The 25150-nt window shown below is 40.9% G+C and overlaps 1 protein-coding gene across 3 annotated transcripts in view; it reads left to right on the forward strand.

Annotated features, from left to right (window-relative positions):
• The first annotated feature begins 269 nt into the window (after positions 1–269).
• Positions 270–25150, forward strand: part of nab1b (NGFI-A binding protein 1b (EGR1 binding protein 1)) — a 46451-nt gene continuing 21570 nt past the window's right edge. For 2 of the 3 annotated variants that reach the window (XM_049484908.1, XM_049484909.1), the window contains exons 1-5: positions 270–582; positions 13795–14153; positions 15132–15578; positions 16491–16624; positions 21127–21178. In XM_049484908.1, the coding sequence (XP_049340865.1) occupies positions 13797–14153; positions 15132–15578; positions 16491–16624; positions 21127–21178 (990 nt within the window). In that variant the 5' untranslated portion in view covers positions 270–582; positions 13795–13796. The remainder of the gene's footprint in view (positions 583–13794; positions 14154–15131; positions 15579–16490; positions 16625–21126; positions 21179–25150) is intronic. The other variant, XM_007253234.4, reaches the window with a different exon arrangement.

Consider the following 25150-nt stretch of genomic DNA (forward strand, 5'->3'; position numbering starts at 1 on the left):
GCGTGGGCGTGCAGATGTCCACATACATGCATCAACTCAGACGGGTGTGTGTGTGAATGTGTGTGTTCTAGTCTGTGCAGCAGCAGCAGTAGCAGCATTACTCTCTCTCTCTCTCTCTCTCTCTCTCTCTGCCTCCCACACACCTCAGGCCGCCCACGCCAGTATGTGCGTCACGAGGGCGCGTGGGAGGGAGAGCGCGCTGGAGGGGGGAGGGGAGGGGGTGCAGAGGGGAGGGGTAAGTATGCAGGGAGGGAGTGAAGGAGGGGTGAGAGGGAGGAGGAAACGCGCGCGCAACAGAGACTCGCTCAGACAGAGCTGTTGCTGCTACGCGCGCGGATCCGCTGAGTGAGTTTTGGGTGCGCGCGGCAAGAAGACAGGGAAGCGTGAGGACACCGGCTCGAGGATAACCCCCCCTCCACCCCACCAACCTGCCCTCCCCTCCCCGAGACCCGCACGGACTGCACGTGGAGGTGAAGCCTCGCGTAATCACGCGCAACTTTTGGTGGGAGAAAAGAAACAGAAGCGACAGAGACGAACACACACACACCACCACGGCGCTGGCAAGAGACAAAGAAGCCAAAGGTAAATGTGTGTGTTTGTTTTGCAGCAGTTATGGGGGGTCCTGTGCGTAATGCAAGGGGGTCCTGTGGGTAATAGAAGTGTGTGGAGAGTGAGGGTCTGTGTGTGGAGTGTGAGGGGCTTTGGTCAGTTAGCGGCTGTGTGTAGAGAGTTAGGGGCTGTGTGTGGAGAGTGAGGGGCTGTGTGTGGAGTGTGAAGGGCTGAGGGGCTTTTGACATTTAGGGTCTCTGTGTGGAGAGTTAAGGTCTGTGTGTGGAGAGTTAAGGTCTGTGTGTGGAGTGTGAAGGGCTGAGGGGCTTTCGACATTTAGGGTCTGTGTGTGGAGAGTTAGGGTCTGTGTGTGGAGAGTTAAGGTCTGTGTGTGGAAAGTGAGGGGCTGTGTGTGGAGATTGAAGGGCTGAGGGGCTTTTGACATTTAGGGGCTGTGTGTGGAGAGTGAGGGCTGTGTGTGTGGAGAGTTAGGGTCTGTGTGTGGAGAGTTAGGGGCTGTGTGTGGAGTGTGAAGGGCTGAGGGGCTTTTGACATTTAGGGTCTCTGTGTGGAGAGTTAGGGTCTGTGTGTGGAGAGTGAGGGGCTGTGTGTGGAGTGTGAAGGGCTGAGGGGCTTTCGACATTTAGGGTCTGTGTGTGGAGAGTTAGGGTCTGTGTGTGGAGAGTTAAGGTCTGTGTGGAAAGTGAGGGGCTGTGTGTGGAGATTGAAGGGCTGAGGGGCTTTTGACATTTAGGGTCTGTGTGTGGAGAGTTAGGGTCTGTGTGTGGAGAGTTAAGGTCTGTGTGTGGAAAGTGAGGGGCTGTGTGTGGAGATTGAAGGGCTGAGGGGCTTTTGACATTTAGGGGCTGTGTGTGGAGAGTGAGGGCTGTGTGTGTGGAGAGTTAGGGGCTGTGTGTGGAGAGTTAGGGGCTGTGTGTGGAGAGAGTTAGTGGCTTTGGGCAGTTAGGGGCTGTGTATGGAAATTTATGGAGACTGAGGGTCTTTGGGCAGTGCTGTGTGGGGAAAGTTTGGGGCTATGTGTGGAGAGTGAGCTGCTATATGTAGATAGTGGGATGCTGCGGACAGGGCTGCGTGTGGAGACTGAGGGGCTTTGGGCAGTGAGGGGCTGTGTGTGGAGATTGAGGGGCTGTGTGTGGAGATTGAGGGGCTGTGGACAGGTCTGTGAATAGAGAGTGAGGTGCTTTTTGTGGAGAGTGAGGGGCTTTGGGCAGTTAGTGGCTGTGTGTGGAGATTGAGGGGCTATGTGTGGAGAGTGATGGTCTGTGTGTGGAGAGTAAAGGGCTGTGGACAGTTAGGGGCTGTGTGTGGAGAGTGAGGGGCTTTAGGCACTTGAGGGCTGAGTGTGTGGACATTGAGGGTCTTTGGACAGGTCTGTGTGTAGAGAATAATGGGCTGTGGACAGTTAGGGTCTGTGTGTGGAGAGTAAGGGGCTGTGGACAGTTTGGGTCTGTGTGTGGAAAGTAAGGGGCTGTGGACAGTTTGGGTCTGTGTGTGGAGAATGAGGGTCTGTGTGAGGTTTAGGGTCCCAAAGAATCTGGGAGTGTAAAAACACGTGCTAAAATATCATTCATTTAGTTTCTTCATGTTATGATTATTATCATTGAATATCTGTAGTTGTTGTTGTTGTTATTTTACCGCTGCTGCTGCTGCTGTTATTATTGTTCATAATGACAATAGTGATGGTAATGATAATGACAACTGTTGTGATGTGTTGTGTGATGAGTAACTACAGAAGTATTACGTAACGTCCAAAGCACATTTTTATGAATATGCACATGTGCAGTGTTCCTTATCTTAGGCTGCTTTGAGATATGTTTATGTCTGTGACATAACAGAACCTGTGAATGGGCATCTGAATGTTTGCATTAGATAATGATGATAATGTGAATTCTTCTTCTTCTTTCTTTCTTCTTCTTATTGTTATTATTATAAATGAGGTAGATTATTTTTGTAGGTACTCATATTTTATATTAAGGCGGTATATATTGAAGTATATTGAAATAAATGTGTTTATTTGCCTTAAAGTGATAAATCACCCACCTATCATTACTTTTAATCTTATTATTAATATTATTACCACAACAATAATTATGGTGGTGTTTGAATCGAGTTGGTCTAAAGTTTCATGTTGGACAACATGTGACCTATTAGTGAGGCAGTCCCCATTCATTCACACCAAAAGATAAGTGAGACCTGATATCATCATCATCATCCTCACCATGATCGCCACAATCGTCACTATCCTCATCACTATCCTCATTATAATAATCATAAGTCAGATGTGTGTTGCTGTTTGTGTCAGGCATGAATAATAAAAATTCCCATCAGCATGTGTTCAGTGGAGGGGCAGGCAAGGTGGTCTTCCTTTGTATTGTCTTGTGAAGTTGTGAACAGTGAACAGTGTTGATGGGTGATGTAATGGGAAATTTGTGACTTGTTTGTGAGTGAGTTGTTTGTCATGTGATTTGATTGAATGGTAGAGAAACGATATCAGACATGTGTGAGCTCTGTCTGTTTGAATGGTAGACCTCCTTTTTCCATAAAGAGGTTCCATTACTCTCTTTAGTGACCTGTAGGCTTTAAAATACATGTTAATCTTTATACTTACTGATATTTTGATATTTTAATGCTTGTGTATGATATATTAGTGTGTTTTTCCATCCACAGGTGTGAGTCTGGTCATGTGACATGTATTTAAAGCCTGAGTCATGGTTTAAATGTGTGGTTTGTCTAGTGTAATAAAATTGCTGTTTTTATTTCAGTTAGGATGGATGACACAGTGATAAACACAGCAAGTGCTAATGAACCTGGCAAAAGGGACGGCATTGAAGCCATTTAATTAATTGGACATATGACTGATGCTGGTGTACCACAGGGACCTATTACTGGAAAATACTGAGTAGATTGTCTAATTATGTTATAGATTGTATTATTATTAGTGTACAGCTCTGGGAAAAAAAATAAGAGACCACTTAATGATGATGTTTTTCCTTGATTTTACTAAATTGAAAACCAAGCTGAACTGTTTGAATTTTCGCACCAGAAGTGGCATAAAGTTATCCAAAAGCAGTGTGTAAGACTGGTGCAGGAGAACATGACAAGATGCATGAAAACTGTTATTAAAAACCAGGGTTATTCCACCAAGTATTGATTTCTGAACTCTTAAAACTGTATGAATATGAACTTCTTTTCTTTGCATTATTCCTGGTCTGAAAGCTTTGTTGTTTCAGCCATTACTCATTTTCTGCAAATAAATGCTCTAAATGACTATTTTTTAATTTGGAAGTTGAGAGAATTGTTGTTTGTAGTTTATAGAATAAAACAACTATGTTCCTTTTACTCAAACATAAACCTATAAATAGCAAAATCAGAGAAACTGATTCAGAAACGTCTCTTACGTGGTCTCTTATTTTTTCCAGAGCTGTATGTATTACTGTTATTAAAAAGTTGCAAGACATTTTAAACATATACAGTATTGCAGCGAACATCATAGTGAAGTAAAGACATCCTGAGCTGAGACACACCCCCTGAACACCCCTCTCTGCTCTTGTGTTTATAGCTGGTCTGGCTACGCATGTGCTTGTTAGTCCCACCCTGTGGAAACTTAGGAACTCCCCAAAGGACAAGACAGTGACCACCCACAATTCCCTGCACATGCAAGATGGCAGAGTGCAGGACAAAATGTTCAGGTGAAAACAATCAAAATATTTCTCCAAACTTCGAGTATCTAACAGAAAATTTTGAATTAATACGCTGTACACAAGTTTGAAAATCTGGAGCAGGATAGCTCTGATGCTAGCAGCCAATCTCAGCATGGTTAAAGCAGGTTTGCCAACAGCCAGCCTCAACAGTGTTGGGACGTGTTAGCCCTGATGCTAACAGCCAGACTCTGCATTATTGAAGCCACAATGCTAACAGACACGGCATCCAGACCCGGCAGAGTTGGAGCAGGTTAGTTGTGACCTTGGAACAGTTACATCTGTAATGCTAATAGACACAGAATCCAATTTTGGCAAGGGGTTAGTAATTATGCTAACATTCAGGTGTGGCAGGCTGTGATGCTAACAGCCTTCTTTGGCATTATTAGAGCCTCGATGCTAAAAGACCCAGTAGCCGGGTTCAGACAGTTAAGAGTGATTTAACCTGCAATAATAACAGCTGGCCTTGGCTGAATTAGAGTCATGATGCTAACAGCCAACTTGGACAAAGCAGCAATCTTCCTCAGGGTTGGAGCAGTTTAGTCACAAAACTTACAGATGTCTTTGGCTGGGTTGGAGCCACAACACCAGCCGAGCTTGGAAGGTTTGGAGCGTTTATCAGCAGTGCTAACAGCGCTTGACTTCGGCAAGGTTGGGACATGTTAGCTGTGATGCTAACAGCCTTACTTGATACTTTTAGCGCCTGGATGCTAGTAGAGACGGTAGCCTGGTTTAGACTGTTTAGAGTGGTTCATCCTCAGGGTTGGAGCAGTTTAGTCGCAAACCTAGTTTGGAAGGTTTGGAGTGTTTATCCGCAGTGCTATCAGCTGGTCTCAGCAGGATTAGAGCTGTGATGCTACCAGACATGCTCTATTGCATTTTCTGCTGTAAGAAAATGATTAGTGGTGCTTTTTAATATTATTAGTGATAATGACCCTTTCTCCAGGGGCCTTTGTAGTAGCCATCCTCTTATCTCTCATATGGGAAACAGACATCCTGTATGACCCGCATGCCCCTGTGCTTCTAACCAGGTTGCATCAATTTCAGGTGAAGCCCCCCCCCCCCTTGGTGTTGTCTCTCAGTGGCAGTGTGGCACTCCTTTCAGCGAGTGCATTATTCACTGGTGCAGATGAGAGAGTGCTGTTGGACAGTATGAGTGCGTGCTGAGAGTGCTTTCAGTGGCCGATGTGAAGCCCCGGCCTCATATCTGATCCACACGGAGCCCAGCGCACTGTAGGAAAGCGAGAGAGCAGAGATGGAGGGAGAGAGAGAGATGGAGGGAGAGAGAGAGCGCAGGAGAGCTCAGTGGTTGAAGTGCCATCCATGCTTGTGCTGAATGGGTTTCAACAAGCCCCCCTGCTCTCAGGGCCTCGGCCTCCGTGCTCCATTAGAGAGGCAGGAGTTCCGCGCTCTACCAGGGCTTTCTTATTGGACTTACATACGCTTGCTGCTGCACACTCAGAGCTCTGTGTGTCCTGCTGTGTGTGTGTGTGCAGTTTCATAGAAAAGGAAATCCAGAATATCCAGAGAGGTAGAGTACTGTGCAAACGTTTTAGGCACCAAAGCAAATTACACTAATCCATTTATATCAGCAATAAGTGTTTTTACCTGAAAAAAGCACCACATTTGAACAGATGCAAATAAACATACATACAGTAAAACACAACAAGGAAATCTCATTTTTAACTAAGTATTAATAAGTGTTATATCCTGTGAGCCTAAAGCTGTAGAACAAAGTGTAGAGATTCCAGATTTCTTCTGGATGCTCCTCAGCCAGCATGTGTATATATATGTTCAGTTCCATCAGCAGCTCACCTGATTTACCACATTTACTAAAATTACCAAACCAGCTGTTGATTAATATGATGAGAAATAAAATTAATAATGGAGATGTTTTAAGGAAAACAGGGCTGTTAAAGCTCTGCTTTTTGTAAAATTGCTGTTTGTATTTATTGTAATCCTGTAATGTGTTTTACTGAGCTAATAAACACTTACTTCACAGATAAGAAGCTTTTTCTTTACTGAAATTCCCACAAGTGCCTAAAACATTTGCACAATAATGTATATCGTCGCTGTCCAATGAAAAACAAGTACCTCCTTTAGATTACTACATTACTTCAACTAACTAATTGTCTCTTAAAATGTGTTACATTTTCTTGATGTATGGACCAATAGAAGTTCTTTAAAATGACCTGAAATAAACTGTTGTTTTTACATTGACTTCAATTAAAAGTTAAGAAGGTTTTTATCTCTCTCCTGTTAAGTTGCTGTTTTGGAGATACTTGTTTTTCATTGGACAGCGACGATATGTAAAATAGTAGAAACTAGAGGTGTGCCAAAAAATCGATTCACATAAGAATCTTGATTCTCATTTACTACGATTCAGAATCGATTTAAAATATCCCAAAATCGATTCTAAGGTCCAATCCCATTTCTTCCCTTGGCCCTACCCCTCACGGTAAGTTCACACTGCAGCGGCACGAAGCGTTTTTCGCTCCGCCTCCCACTGCCCAAAGCGACCGTGGCCGCTGCAGTTTGAACTTACCGTCAGACCCACACAGAGCGTAGGTGTATGAGAATCACCGGTAAGATGGCAGAACAAGCACTATATTACCTTAGATTAACGTGTAGTTTTAATGTTTTATGGCAGAATGCTTCATAACAAGCATAAAAAAGATCGCTAGTAGTTAGTTTCAGTTTCTGTTAGCTAGCTAACTAGCTAACTTTCCAGTTCCACCTTAAATAACGCTACAGGTGGCAGCGGGCTGCAGCATTTAAGGCGGAACGGAAAAATAACAATAAGCTAATCAGAGCTAATTTCAGCTCCCCATCACAGAGGAATTAAGGAATGGACAATATGAATTAATTTCTCCACCTCCTGCCCCCTTTCTGAAGAAATACAACGGCCTAAAATTAACTAGTTAATCAGCAGCTGCTCCTGAACTTTAGCGCTCCACTGCTATCATCACATCAGCCCAGCAGCGTCACCTACACACCACCGCTAGTAGCCTTATAATAAAGCAGTGTTATTTATTATTTATTTATTGTTCATTAACGTCATTGTGATATCCCAGTGATTCCTCTGTCACTGAGGACCCACATTCCTGCACATTTTATTGTTTTTGTAACACATTACCTTCTCCAGGACCAGTGTATATTTTGGAGGCTTTTTTTTCAATAAGTTTTCAATAAATTTTTATAAATCAAATCGTTTTGAATCAAAAATCGATTTTGAATCGAATCGTGGCCCCCAAAATCGGAATCGAATCGAATCGTGAGATAGTAAAAGATTCCCACCCCTAGTAGAAACAATATGTGGACAGTAAGTAAGTATTGGGACACTTTCTTATTCAACAGTTTATCCTACCTTTTTTTGGAGTAAATCTCTCTACTGCCATAAAGATATTTGGAGCATTTTAGTGTTAGTGTTACTCATCTTAAAAACTGGACCTCTAGACCTCTATTCTTTATGACCTCTGGTCTGGGGCTGGGTGATATGGATCAAAACTAATATCTCGGTATTTCTTCATCCCATAAGGTAGTAACAAAAAAATACACTTCTACATGAGACAAAACGTCTTGTTCCAAATTTTATACAGGACATTTTATACATTTTTTGCTGTAGATAAACATTAGATACAGTATATTTGTTCAACAGAAGAAAAGATCAGTCAGCTATTTATCCGTACTGACAAACTGGGAGAAGGAAAAGGTGACCTGTCAGAGCTATTTGGAACGCAACACAGTCTACTCTAGCCCACACCTGGTATTAGGCATTGTGCCAACATGTTCATGTTTAACTGCTACAGACAGTCCTATTCCATTGCCAATACTGTTTTACAAGGTCTAGACAAGCTGTATTTGTTTGCGTGCCTTTACACATCTGTGTTAACAAAGAGGGCACTTTAACATAGCATACATGAATACGTTTATCAGAAGGAGAGTTCTCAAACTAGCCAACAGATAATGCACAATATTATACACTATCAATGTTGAAATCTGCTGGCCTTCACAAATGGAATAATAAAGGAACAAAAAATCCAGAGTGTTACATGTGCAATGAGACGACATCATAGAAGGCAATGCAACCCACAGTGGACAGGGCTTTGTGACTGGCAGAGTGTATGGCTTTTGGCATGTCAGTGTGTACAGTATGGTTTGTTCTGTGTTTGTATTAGAGCTGCAAATAATGATTATTTTGGCAATCGACTAATCTGATGATTATTTTTTCCATTTCTGTCATGGCCTCTATCTCTGAATAGTATAGAAGCTGAACATGATATTTAAAAGCCATTTAAATGTCCAGATGTTGTTTAAAAGTGGAAAGTTCTGATATTTATTGAGTAAATATGTAATATGTTGTGTTTGAGCACTTTTAGAGACCCAGAGCGAGTTGAATGTAAACTGTTCTGTCTCTGGCACTACTGATATAAATTAACGATTAAATTAACGATGTATTTGCATCTCGTGCCATTAAAGCAGAGATTAACAGTTGCTTATAATAAAGAATTACTTATGAAACCGTTATACATCCCATTAACCTTGGTGTTGTGTTGTTGTGTTAGCTTATCTTTAGGGAAAAAAGAGACAAAGTGGACAACAGATCCCTCTGGAATTTGCTTTTTTCTGTGGTAGACCTTTGAGTCTTTGAGTCATTGGATATTGGGACACAGTGGGCAGTGAAGTCTTATAAAAGTCCTACATTGCTCTCTGCTTCATCATAGTAGACTTTACTGCACATACTTTCCCATTTATTCTACTTTACTCTGTTGTCATGGCTTTTCTCATGTAATTAAGTAGCAATAGGAGAAATGGAGAAAGACACAAGGCCGTTAGTCTAAACAATACTGATACCACAGGAGAGTGGCACAGAGACTCGGCTTTAGCCCCTAGTGACAGTTTTTTTATTTCCAAAACATGTTGAACTCTAAACCAGTGGTAGTTGTTTCACTTATCTCTCCACTTTCCAGTGGAAAACCCAGTCAGCTTTCATGATACCAGATACTCTTTCTTCAAGGCCTTCTGAGACGCTGCCGCACTGACACCTCTACGCAGCGTGACTCATTCATTTATCTAACACCTAAGGTTAAAGTGTCGATAAAGATTCACCACCAGATGAGCCGTCGCTGAGGCTGGAGTTGTGTGGTTGCTGCGTAGTTCAGTGTCAACTGGCGTAATATTAGTTTATATGCTGGTTGTGGGGGTTACATTTGATTATGGAAGGGGAAAGTTCATAGTACCTACAGCTACTGATTATCAACCTCTTCTCAAGTGCCCACATCCTGGACATTTGAGTGCTTTCCTGTTGCATGGATGTAATACATACAAAGGAGTGAAGAAGTAAAGGTTCTGAAGGGTTCTTCTTGGCTGAGGGGAAACAATTTCAAAAGGTCATTAATTCTTTGACACATATATATTTAATTTTCCACCAGGCAGTCTTAAAAATAAAGGTACTTCAGGCGGTTCTTTTGGTTTCACAACATACCATATTTCTAATATTCATATGTAAGTGTCTAGAACAGGGGTCACTAATAGGCGGTCCCGGTCCGGACCCAAACGTTGTCCAATGCAGACCCAAACCTACTGAGAAGTATTTAATTGTATACGTGCTTTGCGGTGCAGTAAACTCACAGTAGGGGTGGGCGATATGGCCCTAAAATAATATCACGATATTTCATGATATTTTCACGATAATGATACTCTTGGCGATATGACAAAACACTTTTTGAAAAACTATTTTAAAAATACACTATATAAAATAAAAAAATGTTTTTTTATTACATAAAATATAATACTGCACACCCTTAAGTGAGACATTAAAAAATACAAGAATTTTATCAGATTTGTAACAGAAGCCAATGATCCAGAATTTCATGATATGTGTCATGTCACTCCAAATATCTCCATATATCCAGGATTAAAGTAAAATAAATGATACTGGGCAGATATAATCTGCCTCTAATAGATAATATATAATGGGAAATGAGAACAGTGTTAATTTTTCTTTTGCTAAAAACTGTAAAAAAAAGTAGAACCCTGATGTGATCATCAATTGGGGTGGGTAATAAAGCGCAATAGGTCAGGGTCTAATATCAGGCATGATATTCAAAAATGTGGGCAATATTACATAATATTATATTACTGTTTATAACTCTTTAACTAATGCACTGTTCCAAATGAAAGCTCTATCTTCAAAAAGCTAGTTTGTTGTTTTTTTTAAAAAAAAGAAAAAAAAAACATGTGCATAAAAAAATACTTGAACTAAATCTTGTCCTCAGATCATATCGAACCAGAACATAAATTTATTGTGTCACCCCTTTTTACGGACAAAGCAAAAAAAACAAAAAAAAAAAAAACGCATCAAAATAGCACCAGCAGAACAAAAGAAAGAAGGACCAGTGCTGCTCTAAATCCTTTTCATGAAGTAAGTGGGTGACTAGAGCTGAAATTGGATGCCATGCCCTCTCAGTCTGAACACCTATCGTTCCACTCCCACGCACCTCCATTCTCCATTCGCGCCCCCCTCGGCTGTGCTGGCCGCTGACTGGGCCGCGCTGGAGCGTCTCAGCTGGGGATCCGGGGACAGGGGTGGGAGCTGGATCCCGGCGAGCGGGAACAAACGCGGCCTGTGCTGCTGCGTTAGGGCCAGTCCACCTACGCCTGCTGCAGAGGTGGAGTGTGGTATGTGACTCTCCCGACGGCCCAGGAGCTTCACAGGCACGCTCTTATAGTCGCCTCTCGCAGATACAGCCACATATTTCTGCCATCCCCCGCTGCCGCGCCCAGGGTCCTGTCTGAAGCTGTGCCCTGTTCGCTGAGTACTGTGCTACTTTGGCCGTATTGTAGTAAAGTTGTGGTGGGAAATCCATGGTTCGTTGCAATAGGTAGTGTAGAGGCTTGGTAGCATAGTGGCAGGGGGTTAGCATGGCTTTTCAGTGTGTGTGTGTGTGTGTGTGTGTAGTTCAAACTTCAGAAATTGGCTAAAGCGAACAGTATCCTAATACTGACTTTTTTGTTGTTGAAATTTTTACCTATTTCTGCCTTAATTAGCAAGCTAACTTACTGTTGTCAGTCCCTTTGATGTGAAAGAAATATGTAAAATTGAATTTCTTTTGTTACTTTACAACCAAAATGATCTAAAAATCTAGAAAACTTTCCTCTCTCCTATATGCATGCTTTCGTGAATGGACAACAGTATTGCAACACCTGCTCACTCATTGTTTCTTATGCGATCAATGGTATTTAAAAAGAGTCTACCCTGCTTTTCTTGGAGTAAATGTTTAAGCAATGCTAGTTACCAGATTTTGGAGCATTGCTGTGAAGATTTGATTGCGTTCAGTGACAAGAGCAAACTTAGTGAGATCAGGATATTGGATGATCAGCATCACATCAAGAGGAGGGCGATATGGCCCTAAAATAATATCACGATAGCGATATTCTTGCCAATATGGCAAAACACTGAATAAAAAAATGAATGAAAATAATTTCAAGAATACTTTATTAGTCAGGAAATACCATTTGCAGCACAGAACATTATCAAACACAAATTCTGGTCACTATAATTCCAAAACCTCTGCATATATATATATATATATATATATATATATATATATATATATATATATATATATATATATATATAAATATAGACAGGGGGACCTTACTACAGCAAAATGCATTTGTTACAAAAAAAATCACACAGTGTTTTTTACTTGATACGCTGCCAATGATTTTTTATTGCAAATAAATATGTTGCCAATTTGTATATGTCTGTTGATTTATAGGGATCTATATAGTTCTATTTTACACTGATGATATATACATATTATATATAGTAGAATATTTATAGTAGTTCTATTGTATATGCCGATATGCCAAAATTCATGGAATAGCAGCATGTAAATTAATATTTAATTCCCACACCCCTATACTTTGTGAGGTGTTATCTTGTGAGTGAGGTTGAATTATAGGACCATGGTAAAGATTGTGACTGGTGGTGTATGGCTGGAAAAGTGAATCTGGCAGAACGCACCTCCACATTTAATTTATGGGACATGATAATAACAGACCAAGAAAGAAGCTGAACCCACAAAGCCCTCTGAATTCATTTACTATTTCCTGTCCCATGACATTTGGCATACCAGCACATAATCAATATAAGGCCTATTGTGTACTAAGGCAACAGTTGGTCTAAATTGATCATCATTATCATCTAAGCTTCCTGGGCCATTGCTCAGCTTATGTTTTCTTTGTTGGAAATATAATTACCATATATTTACCAGCTGGTCTAGCTTTTTTAAAATGATAAAATCATTAAGAAGACAATGGTTTTCCCTGTTCATTTGGTTGGAAACCAATACTTTGCCAAGCTGGTTCTCTGGCACCGTTCTCCTGTAGAAGCTTGTCTGTTTTACTGTGTAAATCAGTGTTACAGTCTTTCCACAGGCTGTTCACAGTTTGAATGTATTCTTTTCCACTGTATACAGTGCAGTGCTTTGCACAAAGCAGTGTTCTCCAACCCTGCTTCTGCAGAGCGACAGTATCTACCAGTGCTAACACACCCTGCTCAAGCTAAAGAAGCCAATCAAGGACTTCTGAAGGTGGTAATTAGTTGGATCAGGTGGGGTGGAGTAGGGTTGGATCCAAAGTCCGATCTCCAGGAATAAGAATGGAGACTAGAACAGGTACAGTTAGAATAATAACATAGGGCATGGCTTTTGAAAGAGAACTAAAGAGTTTTACTGATTGCATTGGCACTTGTTTAACTAAGCGTAATATATCATTTGTCAATAGCAATTATCAACAAAAAGCTATTGCTTTTTTGGAAAATTGTGATTGTTTCTCTTCTCTTCCATTTCTGGACTACTTTAATCTGCTTTGAAGTTAAATAACATGGGACTAGTATTGTGTTCCATGACTTCTGCATGGAAAGTTCTAGCCAGATGCAGCCAGTCACGATCACTACCAGTCGCTTCACTGTCTATTGTGTCCACAGTGCCTCTTATAATGTATTCTTGGTACACTCTATCCAGGCCTCGATACAATTCTAAAAATTCACATTATTTTACCAGGAGCATGATGGCCAGGGTTCAGTTTCCCTCACAAGATAACACCTCACAACCTATACAGGTATGGTCATTCCCAAGCTGTCCCCTGAGGTAACACTTCATGATCAACTTGGCCTATCCAAATAGCTATTTTATTAAATGTGAGGAAAAAACTTAGGACTAAGGACTAAAACTACAGGAGGACCACGGAGTTCAGTGAAACAGTAGATAATTCAACCTTTAATTTTCTCAGAGGACATCTAAGAAAACACATTCATGGTATTTCCTGGCGGGAATGAGGACCCCCATAAAAGAGAAAATTACCCCAGGACCACCTAAGCAACTAGGGCTTTACATAGTGCTATCCCATGACTTTTGGCAGTTGTTAGTTTGGTACCTTGCCCAAGGGTCACACGTCCATCGAGTATCTGGTCTAACCACTAAACATCCTCTTTATCTTGTCCTCTCTCCTCCCTCAGGTATGGCGGCGACTTTACCCAGAACCCTTGGGGAGTTGCAGCTCTACCGCATCCTGCAGAGGGCCAACCTGCTGTGCTACTACGACGCCTTCATCCAGCAGGGCGGCGACGACGTGCAGCAGCTGTGCGAGGCCGGCGAGGACGAGTTCCTGGAGATCATGGCGCTGGTGGGCATGGCCAGCAAACCTCTGCACGTCCGGCGCCTTCAGAAAGCACTGCGCGACTGGGTCACAAACCCCGCCCTCTTCAATCAGCCCCTGACCTCACTGCCCGTCTGCAGCATCCCCGTCTACAAACTGCCCGAGGGCTCGCCCACGCTGCTGCCCGGCAACGGAGCCCGCGGAGAAACACACGTTAAGGTGAACTGTTTGTGTGTCTTGTTCACTATTAAACGTATTGGGACACTTGTTCATTTGATTGCAGTTCATCCCAGAAATGTTGAATGGATCATTATAGAGCATGGCACCAATAGGTTCATGTTTATCTGCTTCAGAGCATCCTGTTCTATTATTCTATGGCTATATGTCTCTACAGGGACCAGATTCAGTAAGCTGTGTGTGTGCATTTGCACATCTATTTCAGCATTTGATGCAAATTGCAGTAGTCGTATGCATTTAGTAGAAGGGGTGTCCACAAACATTTAGATGTACGTATAGTGAATATCTGACAATTTAGCCCACAGCAGTTTAGCCCCGCCCATTCCAGTTGAAGTTATAAGGAGTGCAGAAGCCTAGAAGACTTCTTGATCAAGGCTCGATATAGGACACCCAGTTAGGTTAAAGGTCATTTACATAAAAGCCTCAGTAACAAAACAAGCTGTTTATTATAGATGGGTTGGTCATGTTAAATATGGGTTCTTCAGTTTAGTGCAGTTTTGTTAAAATGGACACAGTTAATTTGTCCAAAATGAAAAAATAATATAGTCCAGGGGTCTAACCGCTGCCTCTATAATTGGGAGATCGCTGATTTGAATCCCAGTCATGCAGCTTGCCACTAGCTGCCGGAGACCCGAGAGAGCACAATTGGCCTTGCTCTCTCTGGGTGGGTAGATAGATGGTGCTCTTTCCCCTCATCACTTCTAGGGTGATGTTGATCAGCACAAGGCTGCGTCTGTGGGCTGATGTATCTAAACATTGTTTAGCTATTGCTTAGTCATTGCTTAGCTAGCACCAACACTAGCCACCATTTAAAAGCTTGAATTTTGACCATTTTTAAACAAGCTTTTATTCATTTTATATATTTTGACTAATTTATAACTTTTATTTGTCTTATTAAAACTTGAATTACAATAATGTTGATGAAAGATAAATAAATCAAGATTTTCTCTCTGATTAAAGGTGCCCAAGTGTGTGGCAGCAGCCCTCGTAGACCCCGGAAAGGGCGAGGCAGGTAACGGCAGCTCCTCAGCCACAGCTTCACCCCTCCAGAGCGGGAACGAGCCACGATTTTGGGCCGGTCACGGTACAGAGAGCGAACACAGCCTGTCCCCCGCCGATCTAGGCTCCCCCTCGTCCCCCCGCGACGGCCTGGAGGCACTGGACACAGCCGCTGTGCAGTCAGTGACGGAGTGTGTGGAGAGGATGGCTCAGGCGCTGCCCAAGAGCGACCTGGCCGAGGTCAAAGAGCAGCTGAAGGGCAACAAGAAGCTGGCCAAGATGATCAGCCACATCTTCGACCTGAGCGAAGAGGACCCTCACCGGGAGGAGGAGATCCGCAAGTACAGCGCCATCTACGGACGATTCGACTCCAAGAGAAAAGACGGGAAACACCTCACGCTGCATGAGGTTAGATAAATAACGCGTTAAACTATTAAACTAGTTTAGATCATTTATGTTTTTTGCCATATGTTGATACCAAAATAAAAAAAATAATAAAGTGCCAACTGGGGCCACTGAGTGGTCCAGTGGTCTAAAGTCCTGCCACTACGATCAGAAGATTTCTGCTTTGAATCCTGGTCATGCAGCTTGCCATTACCTGCCAGAGCTCTAAGAGAGCATGCTTGAAGTTAGACTTGCTGTCCATTATGACGCAAGTTTCATTGTAATGAATGGTATATGCAAAAATGTTGTGTCAGTATGGCCTAGTCCTGCAGTTTTAAGGGTAATTTAAGGGGGCAAAAACGTATTAACCTTTCACAAATTTTGTGATGTTTTTCTGTTTTACATAATGTGAATCAGGCCAATACAAATGCTCCAAAATTATTTGAATAATGAAGTCATCCAGACTATGTAGGAACACGTAAGGAATTGTGTAGTAACTTAAAAGTGTTAAACAAGCAAAAATTCTTTGTGAAGCATTTAGGTTCTCTTATCGTTTTGGGGCTGTTACCTTGTGGTTTCTGAGGCTGGTAACTCTGATGAAGTTAACCTGTGCAGCAGAGCAAACTCTTGGTCTTCCTTTCCTGGTGGTCCTGATGAGTGCCAGTTTCATCATAATGTTTTTAATGATCTTCGCACTCAAGGATACTTTCAAAGTTCTTGAAATGTTCCGACTTTGATTTCTTAAAGTATTTTTTTAGAACTAAATCATTCTTAATGTTTTTGTTAATGTTAAATGTAGAACATTTTAAGGAATTGAAGGTGTTTGCAACTTTTTGACTGGTACTGTATATCACACTAGATAACACTAGACACTAGATTAACAACTTCTCTGCCTTGTTCTTGATTCTTAATGGTTTCTAACATCTGTCCCCACAGCTGACGGTAAACGAGGCTGCAGCCCAGCTGTGTATGAAGGAGGTGGCGTTGCTGACACGCAGAGATGAGTTGTTTGGACTGGCTCGGCAGGTCTCTAGAGAGGTCACCTACAAATACACCTACAGAACCAGCAAGTAAGGGCTTCCTCCAGCTTCCCTACAGGTTTTTATAAAGCAGTGTAGCGTGAAGAGCATGGTGAAGTGAATACAGCCAGTGTTTAATGCAGTAGAGGCTTTTGCACTGAGGCAACGCTGGGTGTGGAAATCTGGGCTATGATCCGTAGAGGTAAAGAATGGGGATTTGTCCTGTGTCAATCCAGGGTTAAAGCATGCACAATCATGTCATCAGATTATCAAGACACAGATCTCTGATGCAGTTCTAGCTAATCTTCATTGAGGATCTGTAACATGCTTTGCTATTTTTTTAGGCATCAATGGATAAGAAATGACTTGTATTTTTTAGTGGAGGTTGGAAATGGAAATACTGTATCTTTGAGAGGTTTGCGAGAAGTTTGAGAAATTCAGAAGAAGCAGCCATAATATTAGCACCACCTCCTGCCCTGGACCACCAAACAGCTCTAAACAAAACACATTGAGACTACACTAGACCTCTGAAGGTGTACTGTGGTACTGGGCACCGAGACATTAGCAGCAGGTCCTTGACCACCTTCATGGTGTCAATATATCCCAGCTCTTTATAGAAGCCACTGTATATGAAGATAATTACTATTTTACAGCACCTGACAGTGGTGAGCTAATGCTAATGTTATGGCTGATCAGGGGACTTTGAAGGTACATTTCACACCACCTCCACCACCACCCTCTTTTAGTACGGCCTTCATAACCAGAACTTTATGCCTACTAGCTCTTAAAAGCCCAGAGTTCTCTCCCCTCCCATATTCAGCCTACGATAATTTTCCTATGATACCCATACATTAAAGGCTTGGTCTGAACTTGCAGAAGCGCTGGCAAAGTTTCAAAATCTACCGTTCACTCCTAATATGCTCCTCAAATGGAATTGGAGCACATAGAGTGTTTACTTTATCATTTCACAAAAACAAATGCATATATTTGCAAGAAAATGCTTATTTAGATGATTCATATTCATAAAGTTTTAAGAGTACAGAAATCAATATTTGGTACAATAACTCTGGTTATAATCACAGTTTTCATGCATCTTGGCATCATGTTCTCCTCCACCAGTCTTACACACTGCTTTTGGATAACTTTATGCCTTATACTACTGGTGCAAAAAGTCAAGAAGCAGTTCAGCTTGGTTTGAAAGCTTGTGACCATCCATCCATTTTCGATTTGGTAAAATTAAAGTAACTCATCATATTTAGGTGGTCTCTTATTTTTTTCCAGAGCTGTATATCATTCTTAAAGGCACAGTACAAAACAGCCTGTTTAACTATAAGGAATAAACACAGATTGGAAAAGTGTACATACAATTACATAAAAATTTATTTCGACTGTTTTGGTGCATATGTCCTCACAGCCTTTTTTTTTTACTTTACAGTTTTTCTGTTGAAAAATACTGAGCTGTACAGAGCTAATTTAGCCTTAGCATTTTTAACTAAATTCTACGCACATGTGATCTACTGTTGCTGAGATTCTGAGCTCTCAGTATGTTTTTAATTTAATTTAGTAATATAGTAATATAGTGGTGGAACAAACTACCTTCTACTACCAGATCAGGAGAATCTCTCGCTATCTTTAATAAACTCCTGAAGACAGAGCTCTTCAAAGAGCACTTACTCTCCTAACACCTCTAACTAACTACCTTCTACTACCAGATCAGGAGAATCTCTCACTATCTTTAATAAACTTCGAAGACAGAGCTCTTCAAAGAGCACTTACTCTCCTAACACCTCTAACTAACTACCTTCTACTACCAGATCAGGAGAATCTCTCACTATCTTTAATAAACTTCGAAGACAGAGCTCTTCAAAGAGCACTTACTCTCCTAACACCTCTAACTAACTACCTTCTACTACCAGATCAGGAGAATCTCTCACTATCTTTAATAAACTCCTGAAGACAGAGCTCTTCAAAGAGCACTTACTCTCCTAACACCTCTAACACACTAACTACTTCTAACCTCATTTCCTTCTTCCCCTCCTGCACTTCTCTATCCCATTATTTCCCTTCGACCTCCTTTAAGCCCTGTCTAAAATGTTTTACCTTTAACTTCTATTACTTTTTTACTTCACTATTGTAAGTCGCTTTGGACAAAAGCGCCTGCCAAATGTAATGTAATGTAATGTAATGTAATGTAATGTAATATAGTTCAAATGCTACATAGCATAGCACGTTGTGGCACACAGAGGTATCATAATTGTGTGTCGACAAGCTTGGTGTGCAACAGGCGTTACGTGACACTATGAATGTTCTTATCTAACTTAAAATTACCATTATCTAGTTGAATCTACTTTCCTCTCTTCCCTCCTCTTTATGTCTTACTTAGTTTTCTCTCCTTCTTGTCAAACTTCCTGCATCCTTTGAATCAAATTACAAGCCCTCTGCAATTGCACAATTCTGGGAGGTATACTATGCCTAGCCTTGGGTTCAGGTACAATTGCTTTAATGACTCACCAGAGTTAACACCAGATCTGCCCCGTTCAGCACTTTACACTAGTACACTAGTTAGTTCTGTGTTAAGAAGTTTTAAGAACAGCAGGATATTTAAAGCCAGAAGCAGAGAGAGGCCTCCTGTCTGTGCACACATGCTTGTGTACTTTGGTGTGTATTAGTTGTAGGCTATATGTGTGTGTGTGTGTGTGTGTGTGTTTGTGTGTGTTTGTGTGTGGGTAGTGTACTGAATCCACTTGTTAGATAGATAATCTGAGAATTGCGTGTCCAGGTGCTTCCTGCGCCGCACAGCTGGCATACCAGAGGACGGAAAATTCCACTTTGGTGTTGCATAATGTCTTGTCTCCAGGTTTCAGAAGTTCACTCGCGCCTTTCGGTGGCGTCAGAGCCGCTCCGGGAGGAGGAGGAGGACACACTTATGACCTAAATCAGATCGTGCATGAGGAAATATTTTGATAGGGCATTCCTGAAACGTCTTGGTTCTTTTGGTTTGTGAGTCAGCGTCAGCAATCACACATGAGAACTGAACTAACACTGTGCTCTGATATTAACAGAGCAGCTCATCTGTGTCTAACAGCTGTGCTGAATGCATTATTAGCCTTATAATGGGCCTGAATCCTGCATTATTTTCCCCCACCTCCCTGAAATCCACTTATAAAGTTTGTGTCATATATAACTCATGTTCACATTCACTATTTGACAGCTTCACTTCATGCCTTGTGATTGAAAAACAGATCATTACTGTAAATGTAGAACACCTACTGTAAATGTCACGATTGGCTGGCCTGCATTACAACTCATTGTAAAAATCAGTCAAGGCTGAGCGGATCTGCTGTGGGCAGAAATAGCTAGATATATGTAAATGTGTTGGTTTGTGTGACATGACAAAAACACTGAATTCAATATATGTTGTCATATATGGATTATATAGACTGCCATATTCTTAAAAGTAAACAGTATTTACATGTTTATATATAGAATAATATATATATTTAAAAAAATAGCACTAATATTGTGAACAATATTATACCCTGAAATATCGCGTCATATCACCCAACCCTATTTTTAGCAAAAGAGAATTTCACACTGTTCTTATTTCTCATTAAATATCTACTAGAGAATAGGCCTGTCACAATAATTATATTATCGATTTATCGTGCAATAAATGAACATGACATCAATAATATTTGATAATCGTGATATCGTTTGTTGTGTTTACTTGTATGTTTGTTCACATATATAACAGTGAACAGTGTTTTAGCCAATCCTGCTTCAAAAACTGACCAATGCTTCAAAAATTGGAGTAGGTTAAGAAATAAGGATATCATTCCTAAAATATGATTCATTTCAATTTTGGGGTCTTCAAAATGGTATGATTGCTTTTTTATGCTGTTCTGTTATCCTTATGCCAGTGGCATTTTATGGTCTTAAAATGCTAAAAAATATCGTGTAGCACAATCATTTCTGGGACGATATATCGGCCTCAAAAAATATTATCGTGACAGGCCTACTAGAGATAAATTATATCTGTCCAGCATCATTTATTTTACTTTAATCATAGATATATGGAGATATTTGGAGTGTGTTAGTATTAGTATAATGACATTTTGGATCATTGACTTCTATTACAAATCTGATAACATTCTTATATTTTTTAATATCTCATCATAGTATGCAATAATAAAATTCAGTTTTGTTTTTGTTGCAGTAGTATATTCTCAAAAAAAAAATTATTCAGTGTTTTGTCGAATCACCAGAGTATCATTATCGTGAAAATACCATTAAAAATATCATGAAATTATTTTAAGACCATACAATCTTAGTATTTACACAGTTATTAGAGACATTATTATAAAATGGCACAGTTTTATCTATGTTTTCTATCTAAGTTTCTGAATAAACTAATGCTCACAGAGTTTACTACTTCTTTAGAAGATCTCTCATAACATGTGTGAGAATGGTACGTCTAGGGGTCATTGGGTTTATTGCTGTGTTAACTGAGGTAACGCTGTTGTTTTTCTCTGCTTTGTGGTTTTTTTGTGCAGATCCCGATGTGGAGACAGAGACGAACCCTCGCCGAAGAGGATTAAGACAGAGGTGAGTGTATAAACTGCCACGTCTGTGCTACGTGTTAGCTGTGGCTTTATATCAGGGAGGCTCCGTTCAGTGCGAGTGCTGATCTTGGATTGGGGAACTTGACTGGAAATCCCAGCAGCAGCAGCAGCAGCAATCCCTCGGAATGAATCAGACCCTTCAGTGACTCTTGAGTGAATGTTTCTGAGGAAGGAAGGGGATGATGATTTGAGAGCTGGAAATAACTGTGTTTAGAAGCGATTGACCTCTGCTGCTTTGTAAATAAGGAAGATCTTCTAAAGGCAGCTCCAGCGTTTGCTAATGTAAGGTAATGTGCAGTGAGGTACAGTGCTCACCCCCCACGCTGCTAACCCCTCACAGCAGCAGGCAGGGAGCTTGTAGTAGGAGGCAGGATTGACGTTGGGTGGGGCAGTGTGGCTTTTGTTTGCATAGCTGCCTGTCAGCATGCTGAACTGCGTGGGAGGGGTTCGCGAGGATCGGAGGGGGTGGGGTGGTACCCTTAGGATCGCGTGTCATAATGTGGAGGAAAGGTTAGGCTTTGTGCGTATGGAGCAAAGTGGGAACTTTAACATTCCTATAATCACACCTTAAAGCCCCGCTGGCCCCGCCCATGTGCGCTCCTGGATAAGGAGGACGGCGTTTCAGGGTGTTATCAGTTCTGTGCTCACAGCTCTGTACTGTATACAGTGACGGTGTGCTGATGAACAGGCCTTTGTGCTGGTGGCAGCTGTCCGTTCATTGCTCCCGGATGACACGTTTGGACGCCATCCGAGCTTCAGATCTTTGAGAAACTTCCATCCTTCCCCTCCACAGCAGTGTAGGCTTGGGATGGGCGTCCATTTTATTTTATTTTTTTGCTTTGGCCTTTGGCCTTGTTTCAAAACTGAACCATTAGACCCTGGATCAGGACCAGCTGGGAAAGTTGGTGGTTTTGAACCACTTGACCATAATTAGGTCCGTCTTTTTAAAGAAACATGATATGTTGAAATGATAACTGACTTAATGCGATGCAAAGCAATGAGGAACTTTTAAAGGTTATGCCAGTAAATATAAATGCACTTTCACATTCTTCACAAGCACAGTATTTAACCTCTTATACTGTAATAAATAGGCCTGTGAATGAGACAATAATCTTCATTTGACATTAAGTAACTAGTATGACATATCCAGTATATTCTAACTTTGTGATAATAATAATAATACAGCAGTAAGTTAGCATTATTGCTAACTAAGTACTTTAGCCTAAGAGCTAAAGGCGAACTATGCAACCCTTGGTTGGCTTTCTTACAAATTTCCCTACAGTCCCAGAAAAATGTTCACTGTCGGCCTGCTGTTGTTCTGCTTCTTCCCCCTAGCTGTGTGAGATTGTTCTGAGTAAAGCAGATCTAAAAAAAATCTAACCAATCCAGAGTCATCTGTAAAAGCTAGTCCAGACAGACACATTGGTTTTGTGAGTTGTATGGCTCATAAACGTGACTAGATCTTGTAGTGGTGTCATAAACAATGTACTGAATTATGCAGAAAAAAAACGTTCCAAATAGATTCGCCCATTTAGCATAACAAACTAACGCACTGGAGTGATGGTAGCTCAGCTCTGCGGAATCAAACACTTCTGCCTGGAGAAAAATTAGCACAGGACTTTATCTGGGGAGCTCCTGCTGCTGTTCCTCACTGTATGAGTGTTTTTAGCCGAGTAAAATAGAAAAACAATAGCAAACAGCAGTTATTCACTCATAAAGAGAGGAATGGATTTACAGGGAATTACTTGGAAAATAGAAACAGTCCTGAGTATGGAATTAAACTGCCTACAACTTTGGATACGGCTTCAGTAGTAAAATCTTGAAACAGAATCTTGAAACAAAAATACTGTGATATACATTTTTGGTCAACACAAGTACACTGTATTATCTGTTTTTTTTTTTTTTTTAATCAATATTTGCATTATAGACTTTGCGAACTGTCGCCAACACTGTAGAGAAATCCAGGCTGTTAAGTTTCCCTACAATGCAGCATTTCCCATCAAACCACTCTGAATGCTTTTGTTTACATCACAGCAATTGAATTATGTAATTGTAAAATTGGTGGAATCCCCCCCTCCCCCTCTTCCCCCCTTTTATTCACTCATTTATTTGAAGCATGATTACGCTCGTCCCTAGCAGGACTCTACAGGGTTCCAGTCACTGCTAACCATGTTAGACTGTTTGGGTTGAAGATTATTTCCAACTCTTGAGCAACGTCAAGCGTATGGGAGTCGCCGTTTTCCCCCTAATTTGCATGGTTACTCACTTTCAGCCTCGTCATGAGCCGGGGTTTACTGTCTCCTCTCGTGACGTCACGCTGAAAAAGTACACTGCTGTAATGCAATAGGCAATTACACAGTTAAGTAGCGCAAAATTAAGTGGCGAATGTGCAACAGCCTTCAGTAATTTTGCACCACAGAAGCCTGGGGTGGATTTTCCATCTTAGCAGCTTCTTTGCTCTTTGCAGTGCTTTTGCCTTTTTTTTTTTTACAGTTGATGGTGTTGTGTCTCAAATGAACAGCCCTCCCCCTCCTGTCCCTGTCTGGCCTCGGCGCTACCCACACTACCCGCCCAGCCACACCAGTGAGAATAAGCCACTCGCCCACACACACACACAGGCAAGGTCCAAATGAGCTCAGTCGCGCGCCTACCCTTCAGTCTTGAGGTAGATGTGACATCATTACGTAGGCGCACTCGGAATCACCCACGCCCATGCATTTGCGCAGATAGCACAAGGTACAAAAAAAAAAAAAACAGAACTGGGTTGAACCTGACTGTACATGCATGCAGCACACGCAAGCGCACAGACGACGCACTCACACACCTTTGTTAGGTAGGTGAGGGGGTATCTGGTTTTGTCACGCATGGTTAGCAAAAAAAACGGAAGAAAAAAACAGATTTCTGAAATGAGAAGCAACTTACTGACACTGAACACACTGATTAAAAGAAAGAGCAGTTCAGATAAAACATTACTTGATCATTACTTTGAAAATTTAACTAAGAAAACAGATTATTTAAAGGTATTATTCAAAATTGCAAACTACATTTCTATACTGCTGCTATAGAATATAAGAAATTTCCTACTATAATTCTATAGTAGTACAAATCCTCTAAAGAGTATAATTCAATAATATAATATATAATTCTGTTACTGTATTTCTCTTTAGTGCTGCTTTTGTGATACAGACTCAAATTCTATACTACTGCCACTCTAATAAAGAATATGATTAAAATACTGCTGTAGTGCTTCTGCTGTACTAGAAAAAAAATCAGTACTGTTGTTGCAGTAATACATAAAATAACTCTACAGAGTATGAGTCTGTAGTTCAGCTTCTCTAACACAGATCATAATTCTATAGTACCATCACTGTACTATAAAAATATAATAGAATATAGAATATACTTCTATAGTGCTGTTATTGCTGCTGCCATATGATTATATTTGTGAGTAGAATTCTATACTGCTGCTTTTGCTATACAAACTAAATACTACACATAATAGTGCTGCTACTGTAATACTAAATAATGCTAAAATTCTATTCTACTGCAATTTTAACACAAACAACTATTTTAGTGCAACTACACAGTAGTTATAATTCTATAAGGCTGTTTCTGTTATATAGATTATTATGGTTCTCTAGGAATGCAGCTGTACTTTAGAGTATAATGCTGTAAGGCTTCTACTGAAGTACTTGATGAATGGACCAATAGAAATTCTCCAAAATTACATAATTACATGAAATAAACTTTTTTTTTTTACATTGACTTTAACAGAAAGTTAAGAAGGTTTCATTTGTCTTCTGTTGCTGTATTTTGGAGATAAATGTTTTTTGGACAGCAACAATATAATTTTATATTGGTACTCTGAGTAATAATTATTACATAAAATGCAGAAAATAATAATAAAATGCTGTTATTGTAATACTATAGAAAATAATGCGATAATACTGCTACT

This window comes from Astyanax mexicanus, chromosome 11 (genome assembly GCF_023375975.1).
Source record: "Astyanax mexicanus isolate ESR-SI-001 chromosome 11, AstMex3_surface, whole genome shotgun sequence".
Taxonomy (NCBI): domain Eukaryota; kingdom Metazoa; phylum Chordata; class Actinopteri; order Characiformes; family Acestrorhamphidae; genus Astyanax; species Astyanax mexicanus.